Consider the following 23249-nt stretch of genomic DNA (forward strand, 5'->3'; position numbering starts at 1 on the left):
TGCCAGACAAGCTATAAATCATAGTTAAGAGGAAGACTTTGTTACCTTTAGCATATTAACACCGGTCTGACTTCAGCCGGCTTTGTTCCCATTACAGCCTGAATTTCTTGCGTTCTTACACTAGGTGTGTTGACTCTCCTACCACACGGCAATTGGTTGCAAATCAAAGAACCTTAATCACCAAGGAGACCGAATGTCATTGCTAACATAGACAGCCCTCTCTCACAGCTTTTCCTTCTAGTTTTTCAATGTGGATTCATCCACATCACCCTTTTGTTTTTCACTCCTATCCATTTGTTGCACTCCTCTCTCCTTCCTCTATTCTCTGCCCAAATGCTCTTCCCTCCTCTCTAATCTTCTCCTTCCTTACTCCTCTTGAAATGTAATCTTCTCTTCCCTCATCCTCTCCTCAACTCTCAACTCCTCTTTCCGTGTCCTTCCCTCTCCTCTCTCACCTCCTCTCACGTCACCTGCTCTCATCGCGTCTCCTCTTTTCGTATCTCCTCTCTCCCCACAATTCCGCTGGTACCAGACAGGAGCATTGTAGCAGAACTCCAACCTTAATGAAGATGAAACAGCCCGGTGTGTGTCCATGAGGCCTGTGTGTGTGTGTGCGTGTGCGTGTGTGTGTGTGAGTGAGTGAACAGTGTGGTGAATTGCCTCTAAATTAAATACACTTGTGACCCTCGACTTTCTACCTCCGCTCCAATATGTATTTTTCCCATTTGCTTTTCAGGTTGATCAAACACAGTAGGATCCTACCAACTGTCTTTCAACTCATTGTGGTAAGAAACCAATCTCACTTAATCAATTTTATTCAGCCGATCAGCAAATCACTGAGAGTTAATATGCTAAAGGTAACAAAGTCTTCCTCATTGACTGACTGCTTATTCAGTCAGTCAATGAATCAATCAGTCAGTCTGTTTAAATAGTCTTACAATCAGCCCATCAGTCTTTGTTAACCCAATCTGTATTATTTTATTACAGCTCAGTTGTATTCTGTCTCCTTCCTTCTCTTTCGTCTCTTACTCGCTCCAACTAACATTCATAGATGTGGTTATGCACATTAGCCTGAGTGGTGTTGACCTATTAGAGGGCTGGTGTAATTGACTGGCAGGTCAGCCTCAGAGAGGACGAACGGTTAATAGAGTGAGAATATACACTCCGCTATTAAGATCCCACACAAATGCATGCACACAAACACACAGCACGCGTCTGTTATCAGCGAAGCATAACAACGTTTCCAGTCAACAATTTATTTCACCTGACCCTTTTTGCACACGCAGAATCTAATGAACCCACAAACAGAACAATCTGTTTTTAGCAAACCAAAACACTTGAGCTGGAGCAAACACTTTACACACACACACACACACACATGCACTGTAAATAATCAGTGTTCTGCATGGCTGCCTGTCCAGCCCAGAGTAGCTGATGCAGAATGTTAAACACTCTTATCCAACAGCCTGATTAACTCCTCTCCTGATTGTTTACTCCTGTCTGAACCAGTCATGTCTGGATTTATTAGTGCCGTCTGTATTGCTAACGTTTGCATTGATTTTTGCTGCCTGAAACACTGTGATCTGGATTGATTACACCTGCCACTGGTGATCACACTTGTCGTGGAGAAACTCACCGAATCTTATTTGTCTGGATGATGAAGTAGTTCTGCTTCAGACATGAAAGGACGTCAGGAAGCAGACTAGACTTCTTCAACTGGTTGGTTGTTGTGCCTGAGGAGGCAGAAGACTGATCACAGTAGCTTACAGTCAAATACTTAAACAAATCCTATCTCACTTACACTGTACATTCTGTAGATACACCACTAAAACATGTAAAATGCAGGACAGTAAGTCAATAAGTTAAAATTCACTTTTGTTTCCCCATTCCTCTTTGCTCTTAATCGAGTCTATGCTTTCAGTGATGTACACGATAGTCCTTTCACAGCTCATTCGTCCATAAAGATCAAAATTAGCTTTATCATTTGCCGTTACTGACAGGCAGGTTGTCCTACAGTAGGTGTGGATTGATATCATTGTCTTCAGCCTCAGGCTACCGCACATGATGAGTACGAGCCAGGCTTATCGGCCCGTACACAGATCACACTGACGCGTGCGGACCCCGCGGGCAGAGCTGGTGTATCTCAGAGAGGATCAAATAGTGAAATGAGGGCAGGAGAGAGAAGGAGAAGTGAATTACTGCAGGAGGACGGAGACAGGGTTTTGTACGGAGGAGAAAGAAGAATGAACCAGTGAGTGGAGGAAAACCAAAGGAGGAGAAAGGAAAGGTTAAGGAGATCAGAGGAAGGACATGGAGACTACAGCCTTGTTATTCTTGTTCTCTTCAAACCCAATTGATCATCAACTACACCATCCTCTAATAAACAGAATGAATTTAAATTCAAATAGGCAGAACAGATTATTCTCGGGTAAAATATCAAGTTATTCTCTCCGTCTTCTGTGTGAAGAAATATTTGTCACTATAGCTGTGCTTCTGACAATAAATATGCCACGAACACCTGTCGATTATGTTACAAAGTGTAAAATTGACCTGTAATAACAACAAAAAGACTGAAAGATCTGGAAAGTGCTTATTTTATGTCTCATTGACATGCAGTCCTTAAAACATGGGAAAGGCAGCAGCTCTCTATTATACAGAAGCTTCACTGATATTCAGTGGTGACAAAAAGACATGCCACGGTTCTGCATCCAGTAAACTGCAGACCTACTGAACTGATAAACCAGGGATTTCAGGTCAAGATATACATTTCCTATTACAAAATGATAATACATAAATCCAATCAGTGCATAAAGACAGTTATTTATCTTGCCGTTTGGCTTCTGAGTTGTGTGGTCCACACTAGTTATTGTTGACCTTGTGTACATTCATTCACTACCATACATCTAATTGCATTATTTATCACATACGTTGACGTTAGATAGTAGATGTGAAAACATTCTACATATAAAACATTTGACTGTGAATTCATTAAGGAATATAAGATGTTGTAAGCTGAACTGTAACCTAGTTCTCCTGTTTTGTCTTCCTACCTTCTACAGGCTAACAGTAGTTATGTTACCAGTGGGATGGTCCAGAATGCAATCGCCTTGTTGTGTAATCTATGTGGAGACGCAGTCTTGGACCTGGAGCCACAATACCAACAAGGTGCAGTATGCTGGAAGAGAGGGAAGATTTGCTTTGAAAACCGACTTTTCTCTACTTTTCTCGATTCGCGCCGTCTCTTACTCGAGCACTATTGTTAGTGAGTGAGGTAAGTGAGTCCTAGAGGCCCGTCTGTCATTGACCCTACTTCAGCAGAGTGTGGGTATTGCATATCTACTCTGCTAGCATTAGTTATTGTCATGTTACTTGTTGACATCTTGCTTTCCCCAGCCTGCTGTCCTGCTGCAGTACAAAGCTTCATCTGGTCAACAACCTTGGCTGTTTGTGTGCGTTTGTGCACGAGGCAGAGGCAATGTTTTTTTTGTCCTTCAGCTGTGGTGAAACTCAATAATATTCGGATTTCTTGTCGATTGCATGAAGGCACAAAAGCTTAGGCATGTACTGTTGCAGCCTGGACTCATTAGAGCATGAATGCAGGACATTACAGATGCTTGCAAGAAACATTTACAAACACTGCTGCCTCTGTGTGTATGCGTGTGTATGCAAATGTTTCAGGACCCACAGTTCAACGCTGTAATTGCAACTCTCAGCAGCAATGGAAATGTAACACAATAATACTTGCTTTCTCAAATGACTATTTAGGACAGTGTTCATTTCTCTGTCTCCCTCTTTCACTCATTATTCTGTGTCTCATTCTGTCTATCCCTCTTTTCCTCTGCACACCCTCACTCCCCAAAACTACCACCACTATCAACCCTTCCTCTCCTTCTATTTTCATTGGGTCAGCAGTGCGGCAGTTCAGTAGTCAGCATCATTATCGTCCAATCAGCTTCCCTCTCAACAAGAAACTGTCAACCCAGCATTAATACTGGCCAGGCAATTAACGCTCTCTCCCTCTCCTCTCCTGTATTTACTTGTTCAACTCTTCTTTCCCTCCTTCTCCTCTTCTCCCTCTACTTTTCTAATCTACTCAGATCACATCTTGCCACATCATCTCCTCTCCTTCCATCGCTCTGTTCCCATTTTCTCCTTCTGCCCTGTTCTCTATTCTGAGCTCCTCTGCTATCTTCTACTCGCCTCTTCTCCCTTTTTTGTAGTTGTGGTTCACTCCATATCAGCGTGGTGATGGCAAGAAAGAAGGGAGAGGGTGAGGAGGAGGGAAGAGGAGAAGGGAGGAAGCGTGTATAATTGGCTTTTTACGGTGTGACAGAAACGGGAGGGAAGGGAGGTGTGTGAGCATGTGTGTGTGTGTGTGTGTGTGTTGGGAGGAAATTAAATAGACAGTGAAGAAGAGCAAAATGGGGAGATTGTTTATGTGCTTGTGTGAATTTATTTGTGCTTTTGCTTCTGTGTATGTGTGAAACCGAGAGTAGATGTTGATGCAGGAGCACCCAATATGTGAGTGTGTGAAAGAGAGAGATAGAGAGAAAGAGGAGATGAGGTTTATAATTGGGCAGATTTGCCTCCGACTGAGATAATACCCCCTGGGGAATGAAGACAGAGGGACCAAAGAGAGAGAGAGAAAGGCAGAGATACAGAGGGAGAACGGAACAAGATAAGGAAATAGAAGATGGTAAAAAAGCATGAGAGAGAAGAGATGACAGAGCCAGGGAAGCAAAACGGGAGGTAAAAAGGGTAGCAAAGAGGTGACAGAGAGGAAGAATGGGATACACAGAGAGAGAATGTGGTGCATTTTGGGTGAGAAGACGTAGAGGAGGGATGAGATAATAGAGGAGAAATTCTGAGGTTGAAGTGAGTGACAATTTGATACAGGAAGGGGAGGGAGGGGAGTAAGAGACTCTTCCTAAACAAAGTTCTTATTATTGTATGTGATTGTGGAAGGCTGGGTTTTCATTTGTGAACATGAAGCAGATGAATATAGAAAGTCTTGGTTGTACACATGTAGAGTATGTAATGTAATAAAAAAAATCAAGCCAACAGTTCGGAAGTGTTCCCATCAACCCATGTGTCAGTTGATTAAAGCTTGTTCTTTAATAATTAAAGAAGTCCATGGGTCTCTGGGTTTACTCTGCCACCAATCTTTGTTATTTCTCTTGACCTTCTGTGAGAAGCTCACAGGAATGCTTTAGGTAATTGCCTCTGCGCCGGTGTTATCTAGTGTCTGTGGAACTTGCATCTAAAAATTCTATAATGGTTCTTCCACAGGGTGTGACGGTCCATATGTGTCTAATCAATTATGCCCCCTGGCATAATTATATCCACATCCATATCGATGTTTTCAATTTTACATAACAGTGAATAAGACACTTTTGATAGTACATTTATGATGTTTATGCTCTTTATGCTCTGCATAGATTGCATGGTACCTGTGCAGTGTGCATTGCAATCCCAGCTTACTAGTGAAAGGTTATCGACGTTTACAATGTTGTAATATTTGTATATACTTATATATTTCTGAAATATAATTGTATGTTGAGTATTTTGTTTTACAAGACCACAGTCTAAACCTAACTTTAACTTATTTGTTTAGTTGCCTGAACTTGGTTATCTTTGGGACATCTTGGAAAGCATTAACAAGCAGCCTGTTTTGTATGAAACAAATAAGTTTTCTATTATTTAGTCAACCAAAACAATTCTTAGTCGACTTAACACTCATGTGATTTTGTGGAATAATCTATTAGTTGGTGTAATTGATTCTCTCTCGTTTGCCAGAGATGGTAATACGTTTCTTGGAAATAAGTCTTTCAGCATGAAAAAGCATAAAAATGACTGGTCAACTTAAGAAATGTTAGTCGACGAAGACCAGAAATGAGTCAATTAATCGACCAAGAGGTGGACGCCCTATTAAGCGCACGCATTCTTTGAACAAAGCATTCTTCACTCTGTCCTTGAATACCAACCAAAGACATTGATGGAGAAAGTCACATTATTGAAAAATGAACTGAAATATTATCCATTAATCATATTTAATCAGTACAGTCGGTTTTTCTGTCCCCACAAAACTTTCCTCTTTGCTTAGACAGTAATGCTCTGAGCCATCCATCCTGTTGATTTCCAATAGAAATAATGCCACTGTGGCTTATAAATAGATAATGTCACAAAGCATTGTAGAATGTCTATTTTTAACTCCAAAATAGGACAACGCACACTGGTTTCCACTCAGAACTTATTCATTGGGTCTTAAAATGAGCAAGCAATATTTGTAAATATATAAAAGTGGACACATACACCCACCCACACACAATCTAGAGATACATGCACGTCCATACCTCTCAGTAACAGTAATCCTCATCATTACATTATGCAGTCACGAACACACGCAGAGAGCTCAGACTGGTGCTCTGCTGGGACACCATTCACATTGTATATGCGCCTGCAAAGGATACACCCACTAAATGTGGACGAAGTTATTTCTTTTTTGATATTGTTTAATCGGTGACAGTTTTTTGACAATGACTTAATCATATCTGTATCACTGTGTCACAGTGTGTGTGTTTACAGTGACTCGCAAATTTAACCCCTAAAATGTTACATGCTTTGTGATTCATGTCTTTGGTCTGTGATCAGGCGTGTTTTGTTTCGATGTGACCGAATCAAAAGATGTGTAATGTCTGCCTGTGGTTTGGCGACTGTTGTGTGACAGTTGAAAACATTTGAAAATAATTTTGGATTTGGTTCAAATTTCCGCTCCAATTTCTTAGGTTTTCTCTGCTTCCTTGGAACTATTGGAACTCTCCCCTTCCAACACAGCTTTGCTTTGTCTTTGTAGCCTTTTTTTTGAAAACACGTGTCATGTCAACCTAATCGTGGTAGAATGCGTGTAGAGCATAAAAACGTACTTATTGGCTTATTTAGTGCTGTTTTGTCGAACGAAGACTTTGGCAGATTTTTACAACATTGACTCAGCCAGTTAGAAAATGAAGAATCCTAATAAGGGAATTTTATATCCCAGTAGTCGATAGGATCACCAAGTTACAAGCACACTCTGTGCTGTATGCACTGTATGTTTTCAGTATCAGCATATGCTTTCAGTTTTCAGTGCACAATCGAAGAGCAATGTTTGTGTTGATGACTTATGCAGCTAACATGCCCTGTTGATCGGTAGCTTAAAGAGCAGGAACTTTTAGAGAATGTATTTAATATATTTTCTTTTTTTCTTTGGTAAAGAACGCCGTGTATAATGATGACAGCTATTCTCAACATATAAAAACAGAATAATATTATTTGCATATACATGAGCAGCGATCTAGAACAGAGTTTTCCTCTCAAGACGACTGCATTGTCGGATCACATTAACAGCACAAGAGGTCTGTGTTTGACTGAACAGTCCAAAGTAGAGCAGTCTGTTTATTCAATTATGAGGCAGCTTGACAAAGTAACAGTGCATCCCACTGACAGCAGGCTAGCGTGATAGCTTTCTAGTGTCGGCAGTGTTGCAGTTTAGCTCACAAAAATAAACACACGTCTACATTCTAAATAAAGATCTATTGGAATAGAAAATAACACTGGGTGAGTTTTCCCCAGTGAAGAAAGGTATTTAACTATTACCCTTCAGTGCACAGAAATGAAAATGAAGTACAACTTTTTCATTATTGATCGCCAATGTATTGGCACAGTGTGAATTTATCGGAAGGCATGTCTCATGACAACCTGGTCAGAAAGTGTCCAGTCTTCACTTCAAGAGATGTTTGGTGAGAACACCTCAGGGACAGAAGCCTAGAATGACTAACTACACAAGTCGAGCCGCAAAATGCAGAGTATCTTCTCTGTGATGTTCAATTTAATGAGCAAAGGAACATGGTTTTGCACTTTAGTAGGAGCTATTTATTCATGACTTAGCAAGGGTTAGCAGCTTCTCAAACTGTTCTACATTGGACAGTTGTCTAGGAAAGGATAGAGTGAAGGAAGGCACAGCGATACAAAGAGGGGAACAGAATATATTTTAAGATTAGCATCTAAATTATGGTGTCTTTTGTTGTTGCTGTTTGGGTTACCTACTTACCATTCTGAGGCCTTGTGTGTATTTATACTGTCAGCTACTGATTTTCACAGATTAATTCAATTCACACAGCTTTGATTTCTGTTTAAAAAGCCACATGTCAAATTCCGCTATTTTTCTCTGCTGGGCAAATTCGTGACAAGAATTGCGATTCGACCTAAGAGGGAGACTGTCCCTGTCCATGTAGAGGAGCTACAGTATCGATGCTTGGGAGTACAACAGAGGTGGTGACTATGGTGGCCGTACCGTAATTAAAGGACCATAAAAGTAAGACAGAAACGATGTCTGCTAATGGTAATGCTCCACTGAGTATCGCTCAGCAAGTTTAATTTTGCCAAGTTAGCCCTCAGAGGAAAACATGTTTGAGACCTCTGGTCCAGACTGTCACCAGAATGTAAAATGGTATCCTTTAAAACTTTATCCAATGACTTTTCCTCTGCTGTACAGGCCTAATAGAGGTGGTGGTGAGCAGCCTCTCGGAGGCGGCACTAGTCCACCTGGATGCAGAGGGACATGCTGGGAGGAAGGTCAGCCATCTTGTGTTACAAGCCGTCCTGGAACTGCTTCACAGCATCCTAAAACAAACATCTGTTGTTGTCCGCTCCGCACTGCAGGTACGTCCACTCTAACGCTGTCTCTCACATTCTAGCATACTGAGAATGAAAACCCATTGATGAGGCACATGAATAGCCATTAATTGTAATGTGAATGAGTTAGAAGTTAATGTCGATGTGATCTCAGCTTTGTTACCTTCTGTTTTACCGACTACCTCAAAATGTATCCGTGGATTCAATATTTAGCTGCTATTCTTGCAAGTTACACACCAATATCCTTTGTATGATATACTTCTAAAGATGACTACTTGCTAAGAAATCCTCAAAGAGCCACAATATTTGATCATTTTAAACAAATGTTAACTTGTGTGTGTCAGCTGTTTTGCTGTATCATGTTACATTGGTCCTTATAGACTGGTGCATTTCCCACATCAATTCACCACTATTTACCAATTGCATCGCTGTTGAGCACAGAATCACCGACAGAATCACAAAGTCAATTCCCTCAAAATGTTGCCCTTGTACCATGTCCCTGAAGGCATGGGTGTATGTGTGACCATTGATGTGTGCACTGGAAGCTAGCAGGTTTAAGCAACTGCAATATTGAAGTTGTGGACTCAGGAGAAAGCGGATGGGGTCCCGAGTCCCTGGGACACACACACACACACACACACACACAGGCATACACAGAGGGGCCTGTCTGGCTATGTCCCTGCGGCCTCATTATCACCAGTGGCTTTGTCCTTAGCTTGCCTCGCTACACACACACACTCGCGTACACACACACACACTAGCCCCTGTCTCCCCATAGTGTGCACCCCAGCCCGATGCATACATATTAATGCCTGGACAGGGGGGGGGGGGGACTAAAGGGGAGGCAGGGTAAAAGACTGGGTGGAAGAGGAAGGAGAGGGAAGTGTGGATGATAGAAGGGAAGAGACAGAGGGAAGGGAGCAGGCAGAATGTGCAGCGGAAATCAATTCTGCGAGAAATGCAAAGCTCATTAAAAAGAAAACTTCTGCCCAAACCAAATTCATTTGGGTAATAGGGTCTGATAAGGAGAGAGGACGTGACTTGAACGCTCTCCCCAAACTATTACTCCATTGGTCAAGAGAGAGTGTGGGAGATTATATGAGAGAGAGAGAGAGAATATGTGCCAGTATTAATCACATTATTCCACAGCTAATTGGCCTGAAGTTCCACTGTAGGCATGAACTGAACTTAAATAAGTGAGGGACAGAGGTGCTAATGAGATGGGGGCAGGAAAAAAAAGTGGGACTGAAGTCATAATGAGATGCAAAAATAACTTGATGTGACAAAATAAATCAAAAGTAAATTCATCAATGAATACAAACTGTTCAACCTGGGTTGTCTTGAGCACACATTGTATTGAAGAAGGGTTGAAATCACACAATTCATGCAGAAAAACTATTTCCTCTCTTAGTCTTGTTGTCAGTGTACCTTTCTCTGTCTGTCAGAGTCTGTCTTGGCAGGTCTCTGGATCCATCATTATTGACTGTCAAATCTCTATAAATGATTTAGTGTGTGTGTGTGTCTGTGTGTGTGTGTGTGTGTGTGTGTGTGTGTGTGGAGCCAGAGGCTATCTTGTCCAGCAGTAGAGATGGAGGCAGCAGAGAAGCTGCTCCTAGAAAACAGACCCCTTTGCCAACTCAGCACACACCTCATTCACTTGGTAAGACCAATACTCACAGAGGTGTACATGAATATTTTCTGTGCATGCATGTTTGTGTATTGCATGTCTAAATGTATGCCAGATTTAGCAAACCAGTGTGTGTGAGAACATTTGTCTGGTTATATGTTTTATTATGTCGTGTCAGGAGTAAGTATCTGGATATGGTTTCTACACGCAAGTAATACTTGAGTTAACCGGCTGTGTGATACAAGTAAAAAAACACAATTACTGACAAAAGATCTAGTTCTTTAGTTCAAGTCAACTACTTTGATTAAAAATGCCACCTTATGCAGAACTTAGCCATTTTAGTCACTTCTTGTGTTGTTTGTAAATCCAAGGCATCTAAAATAACTTCCATCTAAAGCTAAACAGGGATTTTGTAAGAGAACAAACCCAATTCTGTAAAATAAGACTAATTTTCTCCAACACTCGATAAATCTATCAAGACTGGTAACCGTATGCCGCTGTTGCTGTAACTAGATCTACAACTTCCTTCTTGACTAGTTCTCCATCCTACTCCCATGTCTGACTGCACTGTAAACAGCATCACTTCTGATCAAGCTCATTTAAAAGTCCTCCCAACCCTAAGCCAAAGCAGTGTGTGTACTGTTATGGCAATGAAGTTAGTCGAGCACTGTTTTTACAAATATTAATCCCAGAAGTCTGCAGAAGAGGCTCTTATATCTGCAAGTGCCGGCACAGAATGTGAAAAACAAACCGGAAGATAAGAGTAACACTCTTGGCCTTTATGTTGAGTAATGTGGAAATGGTATCTTATCGCAGTAGCCAACCCTCTGGATTAAACAATCTTTTAGAATTAGATATCAAAGAATATTGTAATATTGTAGAACTCAAAATCTCAGAATTATGATTGAAGCATTTTAATATTAGTTACAATCAAATTGAAACGCTTGATGAATGATGGTCTTTGCGACAATCTTGACACTGAAACAATTAAACATGATTTATAAGTATTTCTAAACAGTAACTGAGATGAATAGCAGGAGTTTGAGGAAGAAGGTAGAATAATGAAACAGGGATGGAAGGATGAAATCAGATTCACAGGCAAGGAGTGAGGAAAGGTAGAGATGTGGAGAGATTCCATGCAAAAGAAAAAGAGAGAGGGTCCTGTGAATTCGGAGAAGTTGAGGACGTAAAGGGGGGCGGTCCCAAGGGACACAATAGAGGATTTTACTTATACTTGACACATTGAGTGTTTGGTGTGCGTCTGTGTGTGTGTGTGTGTGTGTGGGGCTGTGCATGAGAGTGTTAAGGGGGCAGCTGACACACCCCCCGGTCTCTGCGCCGCCCTTTTGCCCCATGGGAGATTAGTGGGATATAAAGGGCAGCAGCGTCAATATAATCCCTGAATCTAATTAAAATCATTACAACTGCAAAACTTGCTCGTGTTAAATACATACAGTTCTGAAGAGTAGTGAGCTTGCATGGCAAGCATTATGATTGACTTACTGCGTTAAGTATTAGCCAAACTGTAGCCAAATACAGTTAATAACTCCTGTTAGTGTTTGTGTGAAATATTCTTTCAAATAATAGAATTACAGAGGCCAGAAAATATCTTTAAAACGTACGGCAAATTTGTATATTTTGCACATTGTTGCTTTAATTATTCATTTGAATATGAATATCTCTTGAATGTGTGCTTTAACACGCTAACCTGTGTGTGAAAATTTGACTGAATCGTTTGAATTAATTTCACATTTCTAATTCAGACATATTATATATATGGTGAGAAGAAGACGGAGAGCCCACGGCCCGTAGTAACCACAGTGGCGTAAATAGAAACATGGTGCATGGAGGTATTTCATGGCTCCATTTCTTAACACATTTCTTTCTCTCCTGCTAGCTGTCTACTGAAAACCAGGAGGTTTGGGAGGAATCTATCCAGTGTCTGTCCCTACTGGTCCAGCTGTATGGAGGAGAGGGTTATGACTGCCTGTCGCCTTCCTGTTTGCAAAGCTTTTCACATGTGCTGCACACACACATGCACGTCGAGACCCCCCGAATCCAACGCACAACACTTAGGATCATCAAACGACTGGTGAGTGCAGTGCACATAAAGGCACGCAGACACACAAACGGACCAACGATTTTCACACACATGTCAACATTGCTTGTATGACATTTTATCAGGTGTCACGGCACTGAAACATGTTTGAATATCCCTGTTTGTTTGTATTATGTGTATTGAAATATTAACTGTTTAGCCTCTGCAGAATGAGAATATTGGAGTCATGACTCAGTGCAGACACACACACACACACACACAGCTCTGCTGTGCTGCTGCTCTGGAAATAGTGTAGTTTCACTAGAACTAGACTGACAGAGGGAGCAATACAGAGGGAGAGAGAGTCGGTTTGTATCCGCCTGTCACTCTCAGTTCGAATGTCTGTCCAATTTTGTCTGATAGTCAAAATGATTTGTAATACAAGCCAAAGATGGCTGACTCGTCAGATCGTGTAAAGCAGATTTGAGATTTGGTGAAGCTTCTATTCCCCAAAAAACAATTACACAGCATTAGTTCCATGTGGTTCCATGGAGAAAACTGAACAGCTACAGCTGACATTAATCAAATGGCAGTTTCTTGCTGTTATAGACACGCACACAAATACAATGAGTAAAAGAGAGGCAGGCTTGGTGAGGGCAGTCCAGTCAAAATTGATCTTAAAAATAGCAATGTGAAAAATTTGGCTGATTTTCTTTCGACGCCCTATGAATTATGTAAAATGCATTCTTCATTTTTTGTCTTGGCCGTAGGGTCATGAAATAGTTTCTGCATGCGGGACACAAGGTCAGCTGTCACCCTGAGATCTTATGACCTCACTCAAGGCTTTGCCTGGAAGCTGCTTTACATTTGTTGGTGTGCGTGTGTGCGCGTGTGTGTGTGTGTGGAAGAGAGAGAGTTTACTTGCAAGTATTTTTTTATTATTCTCACTAATTAGTTCCAGCTGAACCACCTGAACCACCCACACACAAACTCTGTCACAGACAAGCCCACAGACTAACCTCTCTCTCTCTTTGTCCTCTTGTAAAAACTCCTCGTAATAAAGCCACTTCCTCGTAGCTCGTGGATGAGTCACTGAGCAGCTCGGTGTTGGCGGTAGAACTCATTTATTTGCACAGAAAAAAATTCAATCTACCGTTCTGCACATTTAGTCATTCGACTCATTGCACATTAGTTAATTTAAAAGATTGAAATGGTTAAGTTACCTCAGAGTAGTGTTGCAATACTCTTCCCCCACCTTTTACTTTTTCCCCTTTGGAGTCCTGTTGCTAAATTTTTAAAGAAAAACTCAAATCAACATTTCAAAACTGTTTTCTAAGTTGAGTTTTTCAAATGCCAAAGGCATTCAATATCCCCAACTCACACCTTTTCATGGATACACCGTCAGACGCACAATGACTCACACATTCTCTCTCACTTTTAGACAAGTGCCTTCCCTTCAACAAAGGCTTTTTAAAATTATCTTTCATTGATTCCAGGGCTCTGCTAATCTCAATCAAAGATCCTGCTAATAGCTTGGAAACTGCAAAGGAGGGGGGGGGGGGGGGGGGTCTTTTTTTCACCTCACACAACTTGGAAAGACTTAAAGGGGAATGCTAATTAAATGAAAGTTGTCAGAGTAATAAGCATTTATTATTTATTTTAAAGATTTTTTATTTTTTTATTTAGTAGTCTACCTCTGCCAATACAGAATGTATTGTGTTCAGGGATTGATCCCTTAATGTTTGTGCACAATGCATGTGTTTCTCAAGCCCCTTTCACACACCATCATACTGACATTAACGTGTCGTGCAGAAATAATGTTTTTAGGGTGTAGTGTTGTGTTTACTTACTACATGACAAACCCAGATCCTTCAGACCAGACAGGGTGTTGTCCTGTGTGTCGCCTTACACTGCTTATTAAACCCACTCGTGTGTAGAAGCTTCTTCCTCTCTCATCTCTGGAGGCCGAAATATCTCAATGCCGAGTTCAAATTTATGCACAATTTACACAAAATGTCAGAGCATATTATGTCCAATTATTCAAACCTTTTACATGTTAGGACCGTAAACATGGAATATGTTGATCCATCAAGCAATCCTTCAGTCGGCCCAAAAGTGGGCAGAGCCAAATGATAAAACAATCCTTTCTCAATGGTCACACTCTCAGTCTGTAGCTCTCTCTGTCTTAATCACACACACACACACACACACACACACACACACACACACATCTTCCAGCAGTATGCAGCTGAATCATCTGTCTCACATTACGAGGACAGCAAACTTCTACGGGTAAAATAGGGACTGGAACACACTGATAGACTTTCAGCCTTTAATTTAGCAAGATTGTGTTTATACAAGTCAATCATTTTGCTCCAGACCCTTTTTTTTCTCTTGGCGGTCTGTCTGTCTGCAGTCCACTGTCTCTCTGTGTCTTGTCTTTCTTGTCTGCTTCTCATCTGACTTTGAGTTCAGTGTCCTAGATTCAGGGTGTTGGTCAGGGAGAGAGGAGGATGAGGGGGAGGTGAGGGCATGATGTGGAGCAGGAATGGAGAAAGGATGATCAGTAGCTGTGTGTGTGTGTGTGTGTGTGTGTGTGGGGGGGGGGGGTGGCTGGTGGCTGGCTGCCTGACACACATAAATGTCCCCACACCCCGATTGGGAAAGCGAAGCGTGTGTGTTTGTGAGAAAAGTAAGCGAGTCAGGGGAGCCTCTTTGTCTCCTCCTAACCCCGTTGCCTAGCAACACCCATGCTGTGTCGCCAGAGACAGAGGTGATGATGTCACCGGAGATCAGAGAGAACTAGTTCACCAAACACGCTCACACACACACACACACACACACACACACAGTCCCACTCCCAAATATTCACTAACAAAAACACCTTGAACAATACTTAAAGAGACATAGGCAAACGTTTTTTACTATTTATTGGAATATTTTATTTTGTTCCACAACAAACTGTCACCATATTATTAAATCAGATCTTCATTCAAAACTTAACTTGGCTTACACTTGGACCACTGTAAATTCCACTTTTTGAAGTGACACATGCATACACACAGCAGACTGAACCAGGTGTTGCTGGTTGACTGGAGCCAAGTCATCCAGGTGTGGGGAGACGTGTTGGGACAGCAATACAAACAGGGATGACAAAGAGAAGACAAGTGATTCAGTGAGGAATTCTGGTGAGAAAAGAGGAATACTCTTTAGCTGAATAAACTAATCCAGAGTGGTTTAAAAGCATTCAATAAATGCATGGAGCAAGGAGCAGAAAGGAGTGCAAAAAAATAAGTACAAATGAAGAAAGAATATATGTTTACTAATGTAACGTGTGTGTGTGCGCGTGTGTGAATTCAACCAATTTTGGACGAATTGAATCGGTTCAATTTAAATTTAAAATGACATTGACAAATGATTGTGATGTCACTCAGTAGTTGGTCGTGGTTACTTGCAAAAAATGATTTTGACACAGACCAGTGGTTCTTATAATGTAGTTGTTGATGATTTTGGGCAGTGAAAAAGATTACAAAGAATGTGAAAATTACATTTTAATGTGCAAATGTATCATCAATGGTTTGTTATTATTGGTGCAACAAAGGTTAAAGCTTATTGTCTTCCTCCCCTGATTGTTCTGTCAAGGCACACAGCCGCAGCAGTACATATATATATCAGGCATTAGTGTTTCTCACTCACTTTGTTCTTCCCATCTCCCTCTTCCTCCAGGTGCAGACTACAGAGCGATCTGATTGGTTAGAATGTCCTGAAGGGGCGGAGCTCATTAGTCTGCTGCAGGACATAACTACGTCAAACAGGTGCGTGTTTCTGCTGTTTACATGCGCTTGTGTCTGTCATATAGTTTATCAATCTATGATGGAATATTCCTTCCATCATTCTATTCTGATATAACAGACAATTTGGATAAATATATAATTGACATAATTGTGGCAAAACTAGATTTATTGGATTTGTTCATATAAAGCGCTAATTTCAGTAGTATGTGTACATCAAGGGATACCAATAAGACATCCTTGTGGATTTAGATGTGTGTCCTCCAGCTCTTTCCTTCATCTTGTTATTTTTATGCATATCTGAACATGTCTGGATTACACATGTCAAAACTGACCTTTTCCTAGTTATTTGAAAGGATGCAAGCTTCTGGTAGGACAGTGTCAGCTTAATGACTCACAAAGAACTGAGAGATTAAATACGTCCATATATTTAAAACAAAACTTCTTCTTCTGGTAAAGATGATGGAAACTGAGAACCAAGATCAATGCAATCTCAACCACAAGAAATGTACAAGGAACACTGCTTCAATGTAGATGTTTAATGTCACAGTAATCCAACACTATTCATTATTCAACATGAATTATTATGAGTTATTCTCAGACTGATGGTGCTGTTTGTTGTGTGTAGAGGTCTGTGTGTGTAAGTTCTGTTGGACACAGACAGACAGAAGATGATGTCAGCTTTCGAGCTTTTTACTGCATCTCGGCGCCTCGCCTGAGCTCTCATCTAACATAACTTAACAGCACTTTGACCATGTCAAAGGGCTAGCCACTCGACAACAAGATGTTGAAAAAGTCACGGGTATGGAATCATTTAAAAAGATGACTTCCAAAAAAAACATGTGCCAGCGATTCCAAAAAAAATTGGAATATCACAAATCAACGAGTTTGGAAAATCACCTGAAAACTCTTAAGTATTGGCTTATTGCTAAATGTTGAATAGCAATGATGGCTAATTGGTGTGAATGCTGAAATATGTTGTTTTACCAAAAATACTTTATGTTTATTATTCCGTGCATTTGTCATCTTAGTCCATCAACATTCTTCAATGTAGAAACTTCCTTCAAACATCAAAACATTCAGCTCAATTTGGGAAAAGAAATGGCATACATTTTCTGCAAAATTTTCCCCATTCAAATAAATAGAGCAATCTTCAAATCTTACACCAATTCATGCTTTTTCAACTGCTATCCACTCATTTATACATTCACGTAGGAATTCCCATTAACACTGGTGCCCTTCTCGCTGTTTTATATGTGTTTTTTGGATGGAATGTTCAGATCTAGTAGAGTCAAAATAATTCTTTAACCTGGTATAACCTGGAGCCGTAGGAGCTGGTGATTGAGGGAATATCCTACCAACAGCCGCATAATCACTTATATCAACTGCCACAAAACATTTCCAGACAAAAGCAAACATTAGCAGTTTTCTAAGACGCTCCAATTCTACAATGAAATCCCCTGCTCTCCTCGTGCACCCAAAAACCCCTTCACAATAAAAGCCTGATAAAGTCACTATGTTAAAGGCAGGCTCAGAATGAAGCAGACCCTAAAATAACCTCCCTAATTCATGTAATACCTTCGATATGGACATCAGACAGTCCCTCTTTCTCCCACCCACCCCAAATCCTTCAAAATAAATAAAGCGCCATAGAGTGACTATTTTAACAGGAGGCTAAAATTGAGACCTAGTATACACCGTTCTTGTGGGATAACCTCCCTAATGACACCAGAAAGTTAGATTTTGTCACTGTCATCCCCACCAACCCCCACCACTTCAAAATAAAAGTCTTGTTGAGTAAATGGACTTGCTTCTTTTCAGGAAGCTCAGGGTGAGTATTGTTTGATCAACTAAACGCCCCAAACTTTCACTCTATGTTAACAGAAAACTAGGGATGGACCTAATTTTTCAAAACAAAAGCCCTAGAAGGCAACTATATGTTAACAGGTGATACAAATAAATGTAATATTAAACTTTTGAATGACAATCACACAAATTAAACCCATTCTGACTTTTCCAACTATACCCACTACTTCACCTTCTTCGCATAGATTACAGCCAGCAATTCAGTGCAGTGTCAGTCTTTCAAAAATATTCCAAAAATCCATTCAGGAAAACAGAAAGTAAGTCATAACTGATGCTGTAGTGTCCTTTTTTGCTCAAGACATGAGGCCAAGCAACATTGTGGAAGGGAAAGGATTCAAAGAGTTAATGAGAACGCTGGAACCAGGCTACACTCAGTGTACGTCTCTTGCACTGACAGTAAGGCACACTGACTTACGGGAGAACATGTGTAGCCTCATCCAAAAGTGCTTGGCCCTCAGCTCAACAACAGACATCAGCACCAGGTAGCAGATGGAGGCGAACATGACGGACAGCTCATTGAATTAACGGTGAACGGAATATGGAACTTTGTATTGGAGAGTAAATCAATAAAAGAGAGTCACACAGCAGCACATATTACAGAGAGACTTTACGAAGTGGGAGTGCTTTCTCTATTCCTTCTGAGAAAACACTTGTGCAACCACGCAGAGCGTTGAGATGCTAAAGGAAGAGGCCTTCTAGACTCATAAGCGTGCGCTGTGCTGGACACACACTCCTGCTTTGCATTACCGCAGCACTTAAAAAGATCCTGTTTGCTGCATGGTGGTTGCTGGAAGGCTACTCGTGGGGCACTTTAGGAAAAGTGCAAACGCAACCGCGACATTAAAGGAAAACCAGGAAATACTGCAGGTCCCAGAGCACAAATGTATTCAAGATTTACCAACTCGACATGCTTCGTGCTGTAGCGTGCGTCTAAACATGTCATTAAAGGTCTTAGAATAGTATGTTGTGAAAAGTTATTGAAAAAACTAGAAAAGTATGTCTGTCATAAAAATATCATGAAGTCGTAGCATAGCATATTATAAGAATATAAGAAAAAGTTATTGTATAATATGCAAAACATGCCATAAGTCATAGTACGGTTTATTATACAAGATTTAATAAACGTATTTCAGTATTTCAAAAAGGTTATAAGATAGCATGCTATTTAACATTTTGTTAAAATTCATATTAAGTCATAGTGTAGTATATCATAAAAAGTTATTATATTATATATATTATTACAATGTCTTATAATGTCCAAATATAATATGTTCAAAAAGTAATACAAAGTAATGGTACATCATGTAATAAAGAATCATTAAACATGTTTCATAGTCGGTTGTAAACATACATAAAATCTATACTCTTGTATGCCATTAAATATTGTCATAAAAATCCATAGTATAGTTATTATAGTATTTAAAATGTCATTAAAATTAATCACAATTTCAATATAGTATGCCATACAAAATTACATAAAAAGTAATTTTATGCCATTAAAAATATAATTTCTACATGTTTTGAACTCAAGAGGTAAATAAATTTTATAGCTGAAAGATATTTTACTCCCTCATTTTATGAGATTACAGTGTATTTATGAACAATCTGACTTTCATTGTTATCGATGAGCTAATGCACCACAAAGCAGGCGGCTGTAATAAATCATCACATTCCTCTCTGCAAAACATTGAAGTGGACCAAATCTAAAAATGAACTTTGCTGTGGCACGGATTTACAAATGTAGAGCGTCTATGCTAGAAACAGGACTACCTATTTATCAGCTGTAGATTAACACGTAAAATATTTCACATAATCCTGAAAACAAATATAACCTTCTCATAGCTGATACCAGCAGATGCGTTGTATGCGGGCTGGTTCTGTCTGCTCTCGTGTGTTCCGGTGCATCTGGCTCCTTTTATGAGTATGAGGGCCGAACGTGTGTTCACCCTTCGAGCCAAGGGTGTCGTCGCTGTAGCGACCGTGCTTCCTTTGATGTCTTGATGTATCAGACTTGTCACACGCAAACACACGCACACAAGCACACACTCTTTGTGCATACACCCTCACAAACACACAATGAATACACACAAATAGTCGCTTTCACTCCCTTCTATATACAAACTCTGTCTCTCAATCACACACAGGCGCTGTCAGATCCATAATAAAGGTGTATTATTGTCGTGCTATAGAGGCCTCTCCTGCTCTCCCCCTCTCTTCTCCTTGGTCACCCCTTTTCTTCCCTTTTTGTCACCCTCTATACCCATTTTTCCTCCTCTCTCCCCCTCCATTTTCTTTCTTTTTCACCTCTTTCTTTCTTTCTCTCTCTCTCTTGCACCTTCCCTCTCCCACTTCTCTACTCCTCTCCCCTCCTCTCTCTCTCTCTCTCTCCCTCTCTGGCAGATGAAAGCGGAGATCAGCTCCAGCCTTTGAAGTGGCTGAGACTGGCACACTCCCACTGGTTTAGTTGTAGAAGTAGGGGAGCAGAGGTTTTAGGAGAAAGGGCAGGAGATGAAAGAAGTTATGAGGAGAGAGAAGGGGGGGGGTAAATGAGAGGATGGTTGGGGCAGAGAGAGGAGACAGAGGAAGAGTGGGAAGGTCTGGGCTGAGATCCCAACCCAAATGATGTTATTCAGCCTTTACCATGGCAACCTGAGGAATGCCTTTTCAACATCTCAAGCGTGAGCGAGTGCAGAGGGAGAAGCATCGCTCATAGTTCTCCATGCTGAACAAACCTGGTCTCAAGTTTATTGATGACTTCAGCCAAACATGAAGCCGTCAGCTGTGCTGCCCACTAACATCTGCAAACACACTGGAAAAAAAGGATTAAATATCACAATATCAGGATCACGTCTTAACGGAAACACTATGATGTCATATGGTCAGGCTTTTATTTCTCTTCATTTTAATATAGACAAACATGCAAGGAAGGGGTGGGTGATTTTATGTTTTCAGTCAGTGACCATTAAGAGCCGGCCAATCATTGAGGACCATGTTGTAAAGACATGAATCCAATCGGAATGAAGGAGCCGACTGTATTTCTGTGAAGGGATACGAAGAAAACAGCATGAGGAACCTCCGCGTCCGTTAAGTTTAGCTTCTACTTCTTTGGCTCCATCCGGGGCTCCAAGTGTTGGTGTAAGCCGAGTGTGAAGCTAATTCGGTTCTGTAATATCCGTTCACCATAATCTAAAACCAATTATTTAATTTTTCGCTGTCCTCCGAGCAGCTGCTTAGTGTCCATGTAGGACTGTGAAAGTACAGGGACTTAATGAGTAACTCTAAACTCTACATTTTGTAAATTTTATGGATCAAATTTATGTTTTCTGCACTCACAACTTTTAAGGATTTCCGAGGCCTCTGGGAGTGCTGTTAATTAGGTTAATTGTGTTTTAATCTGCTAAAGGGAGGGATTCTGCTGGCTTGGCTGTCAGGTTGACCTCAAAGGCACCTGGAAGGAAGAGAAGAGGGGAGGAGTGCAAGGGAGATAAGAGAGGGAGAGAGGAGGGTTAGATTACAGACGCCTGTGGTCTGAGCAGATTGATGTTTTTACCGAGCCACAATATTATAACGTTATGTTTGTGTACAATATCATTCTATTTTGGTTGCAGTTATTAGGCAATACATTTTATTTTGATATCCACAGATTTATAGACAAAGTAGTACACTGTACATTGTGATACTGTGTTGAATGTGCAAAATGTTTTATTCAATGCCTTCATAGAAACCATTCCATGGCAACATGAACGTCAACATACATCGGAACTCATTAAATAACAGAATACAAGTTGTAGAATAAAATGAAATGTTCAGAGTAGAGCCAAAGTCAGCTCAACAAGGCTGACAAAACATGACAAAAGAAACACAAGTATAGGACCAGACTGGAATCACCCCTGATCATTCCCCAACCTGAGACCTGCTTCCCAGTATCATTGTCATTCAGGCAGGCAGTCATTAAGCCACAAGGCTTATCGAAGTAGCTGACAGAAGGAGAAGTCTTTGGTAGATTCAATGACTTCAGGAAAAATTTAATGTTTTTCATTTATGACAACAGCTGCCTCTTACCTGGTATATTGTGTAGTTGTGTATGGTTTGGTGGTATATCCTAAAAATGGCATCAAAAAGTCGTATGTCAAAAAAATATTAATACAGTATGACACAAGTCATAATATAGTCATAGTTGAAATAAGTCACAGTATATTATGTCAAAATAAGTAATTAAAAAGTCATGCTATATTATGTTGATTTCATTGTCTCCAGGTAAATAACATGTTTTTCTCTGTCTCAGGTGTTCAGTCGATGTGATTCCACTTGCTGCTGAAATCCTTCAGGAGATCTCTGGAGACCAAAACATGTGAATCATTAAACCAGAAGCCGACCAGAGCCATCCAACATTTCATCATCCTGGAACTTTAAAAATACTCATGACTGGACGTCACCTTTTTTATAATCAGCTAAATATGTGATGTACGGTACTCAGTTTTGGAATAAAATGTTCTAATAATTGGACTGGCTGTAAACGTAGCACTGTTATTGTAGTTGGTGATTGTTAAAATCCAACAGCTTCCGAGACCGGCTCCTAAATCTGAGACCTGAGTGAATTAGATCGTGTGGCATCCGATCACTCATTGATCCAATTTGCACATTTGATGAGTCATGTAGAGCGATGCACTGACGGTAACAGATATTGCTGAGCTAAATCAAAGAATCCATTAAACTGCACTGGATTACAGCGAGAGAGTAAATTCAGACAGTCACAGGCGTCAAACCAGTCCTCCGGGTTTGTCCAGATACTTCCAGTCAGCATCGTCACATGCCGACATCACAAAGTGACTGTGTACTTTGAATGTGGCTGTGAGCGACACACTGCTCAACTACAGCCAGTTTCTCTTTATGCCATCACACACTGAAACGTCTCTTTTTAGGAATTATGATTCCACACAATTTAACATGTTCTGCACTATGGCAGCACGGACCAGTACCGTGCAGTTTAAGACCGGGGTAATTATCTACAGAGGGGCCTGATACACTTGGTTTACCTGTATACATTGGACATGGTCAGAATAATTAAAAGGGTGTATAGTATGTGGTAAGAGTCTGTCTAGTCTTTCATGAAACACCATGTCCTCTGAAAAAATACGAGTTTTATATGCAAATCTTACTAATCTCACTGCAGCAAAGACTGCTGCGTGTTGTGTAATATCCACAAAGTTATCCCAATTGCTATTTGAGAAACTCTTGAGGAAGACTGGAGGGACCT

The 23249-nt window shown here is 40.6% G+C and overlaps 1 protein-coding gene across 1 annotated transcript in view; it reads left to right on the forward strand.

Moving 5' to 3' along the window:
* The window catches only part of ulk4 (unc-51 like kinase 4), a gene marked incomplete at its 5' end in the record, with an annotated part of 65719 nt that extends 43125 nt beyond the window's left edge, over positions 1–22594 (forward strand). The window contains 7 exons of the mRNA XM_079275928.1: positions 737–785; positions 3060–3165; positions 8531–8697; positions 10235–10330; positions 12195–12389; positions 16062–16150; positions 22278–22594. Coding sequence (XP_079132054.1) covers positions 737–785; positions 3060–3165; positions 8531–8697; positions 10235–10330; positions 12195–12389; positions 16062–16150; positions 22278–22347 — 772 coding nt within the window. The 3' untranslated portion in view covers positions 22348–22594. The remainder of the gene's footprint in view (positions 1–736; positions 786–3059; positions 3166–8530; positions 8698–10234; positions 10331–12194; positions 12390–16061; positions 16151–22277) is intronic.
* Positions 22595–23249: the final 655 nt, after the last annotated feature.

This window comes from Melanostigma gelatinosum, assembly GCF_949748355.1.
Source record: "Melanostigma gelatinosum genome assembly, chromosome: 9".
In the NCBI taxonomy this organism is placed as follows: domain Eukaryota; kingdom Metazoa; phylum Chordata; class Actinopteri; order Perciformes; family Zoarcidae; genus Melanostigma; species Melanostigma gelatinosum.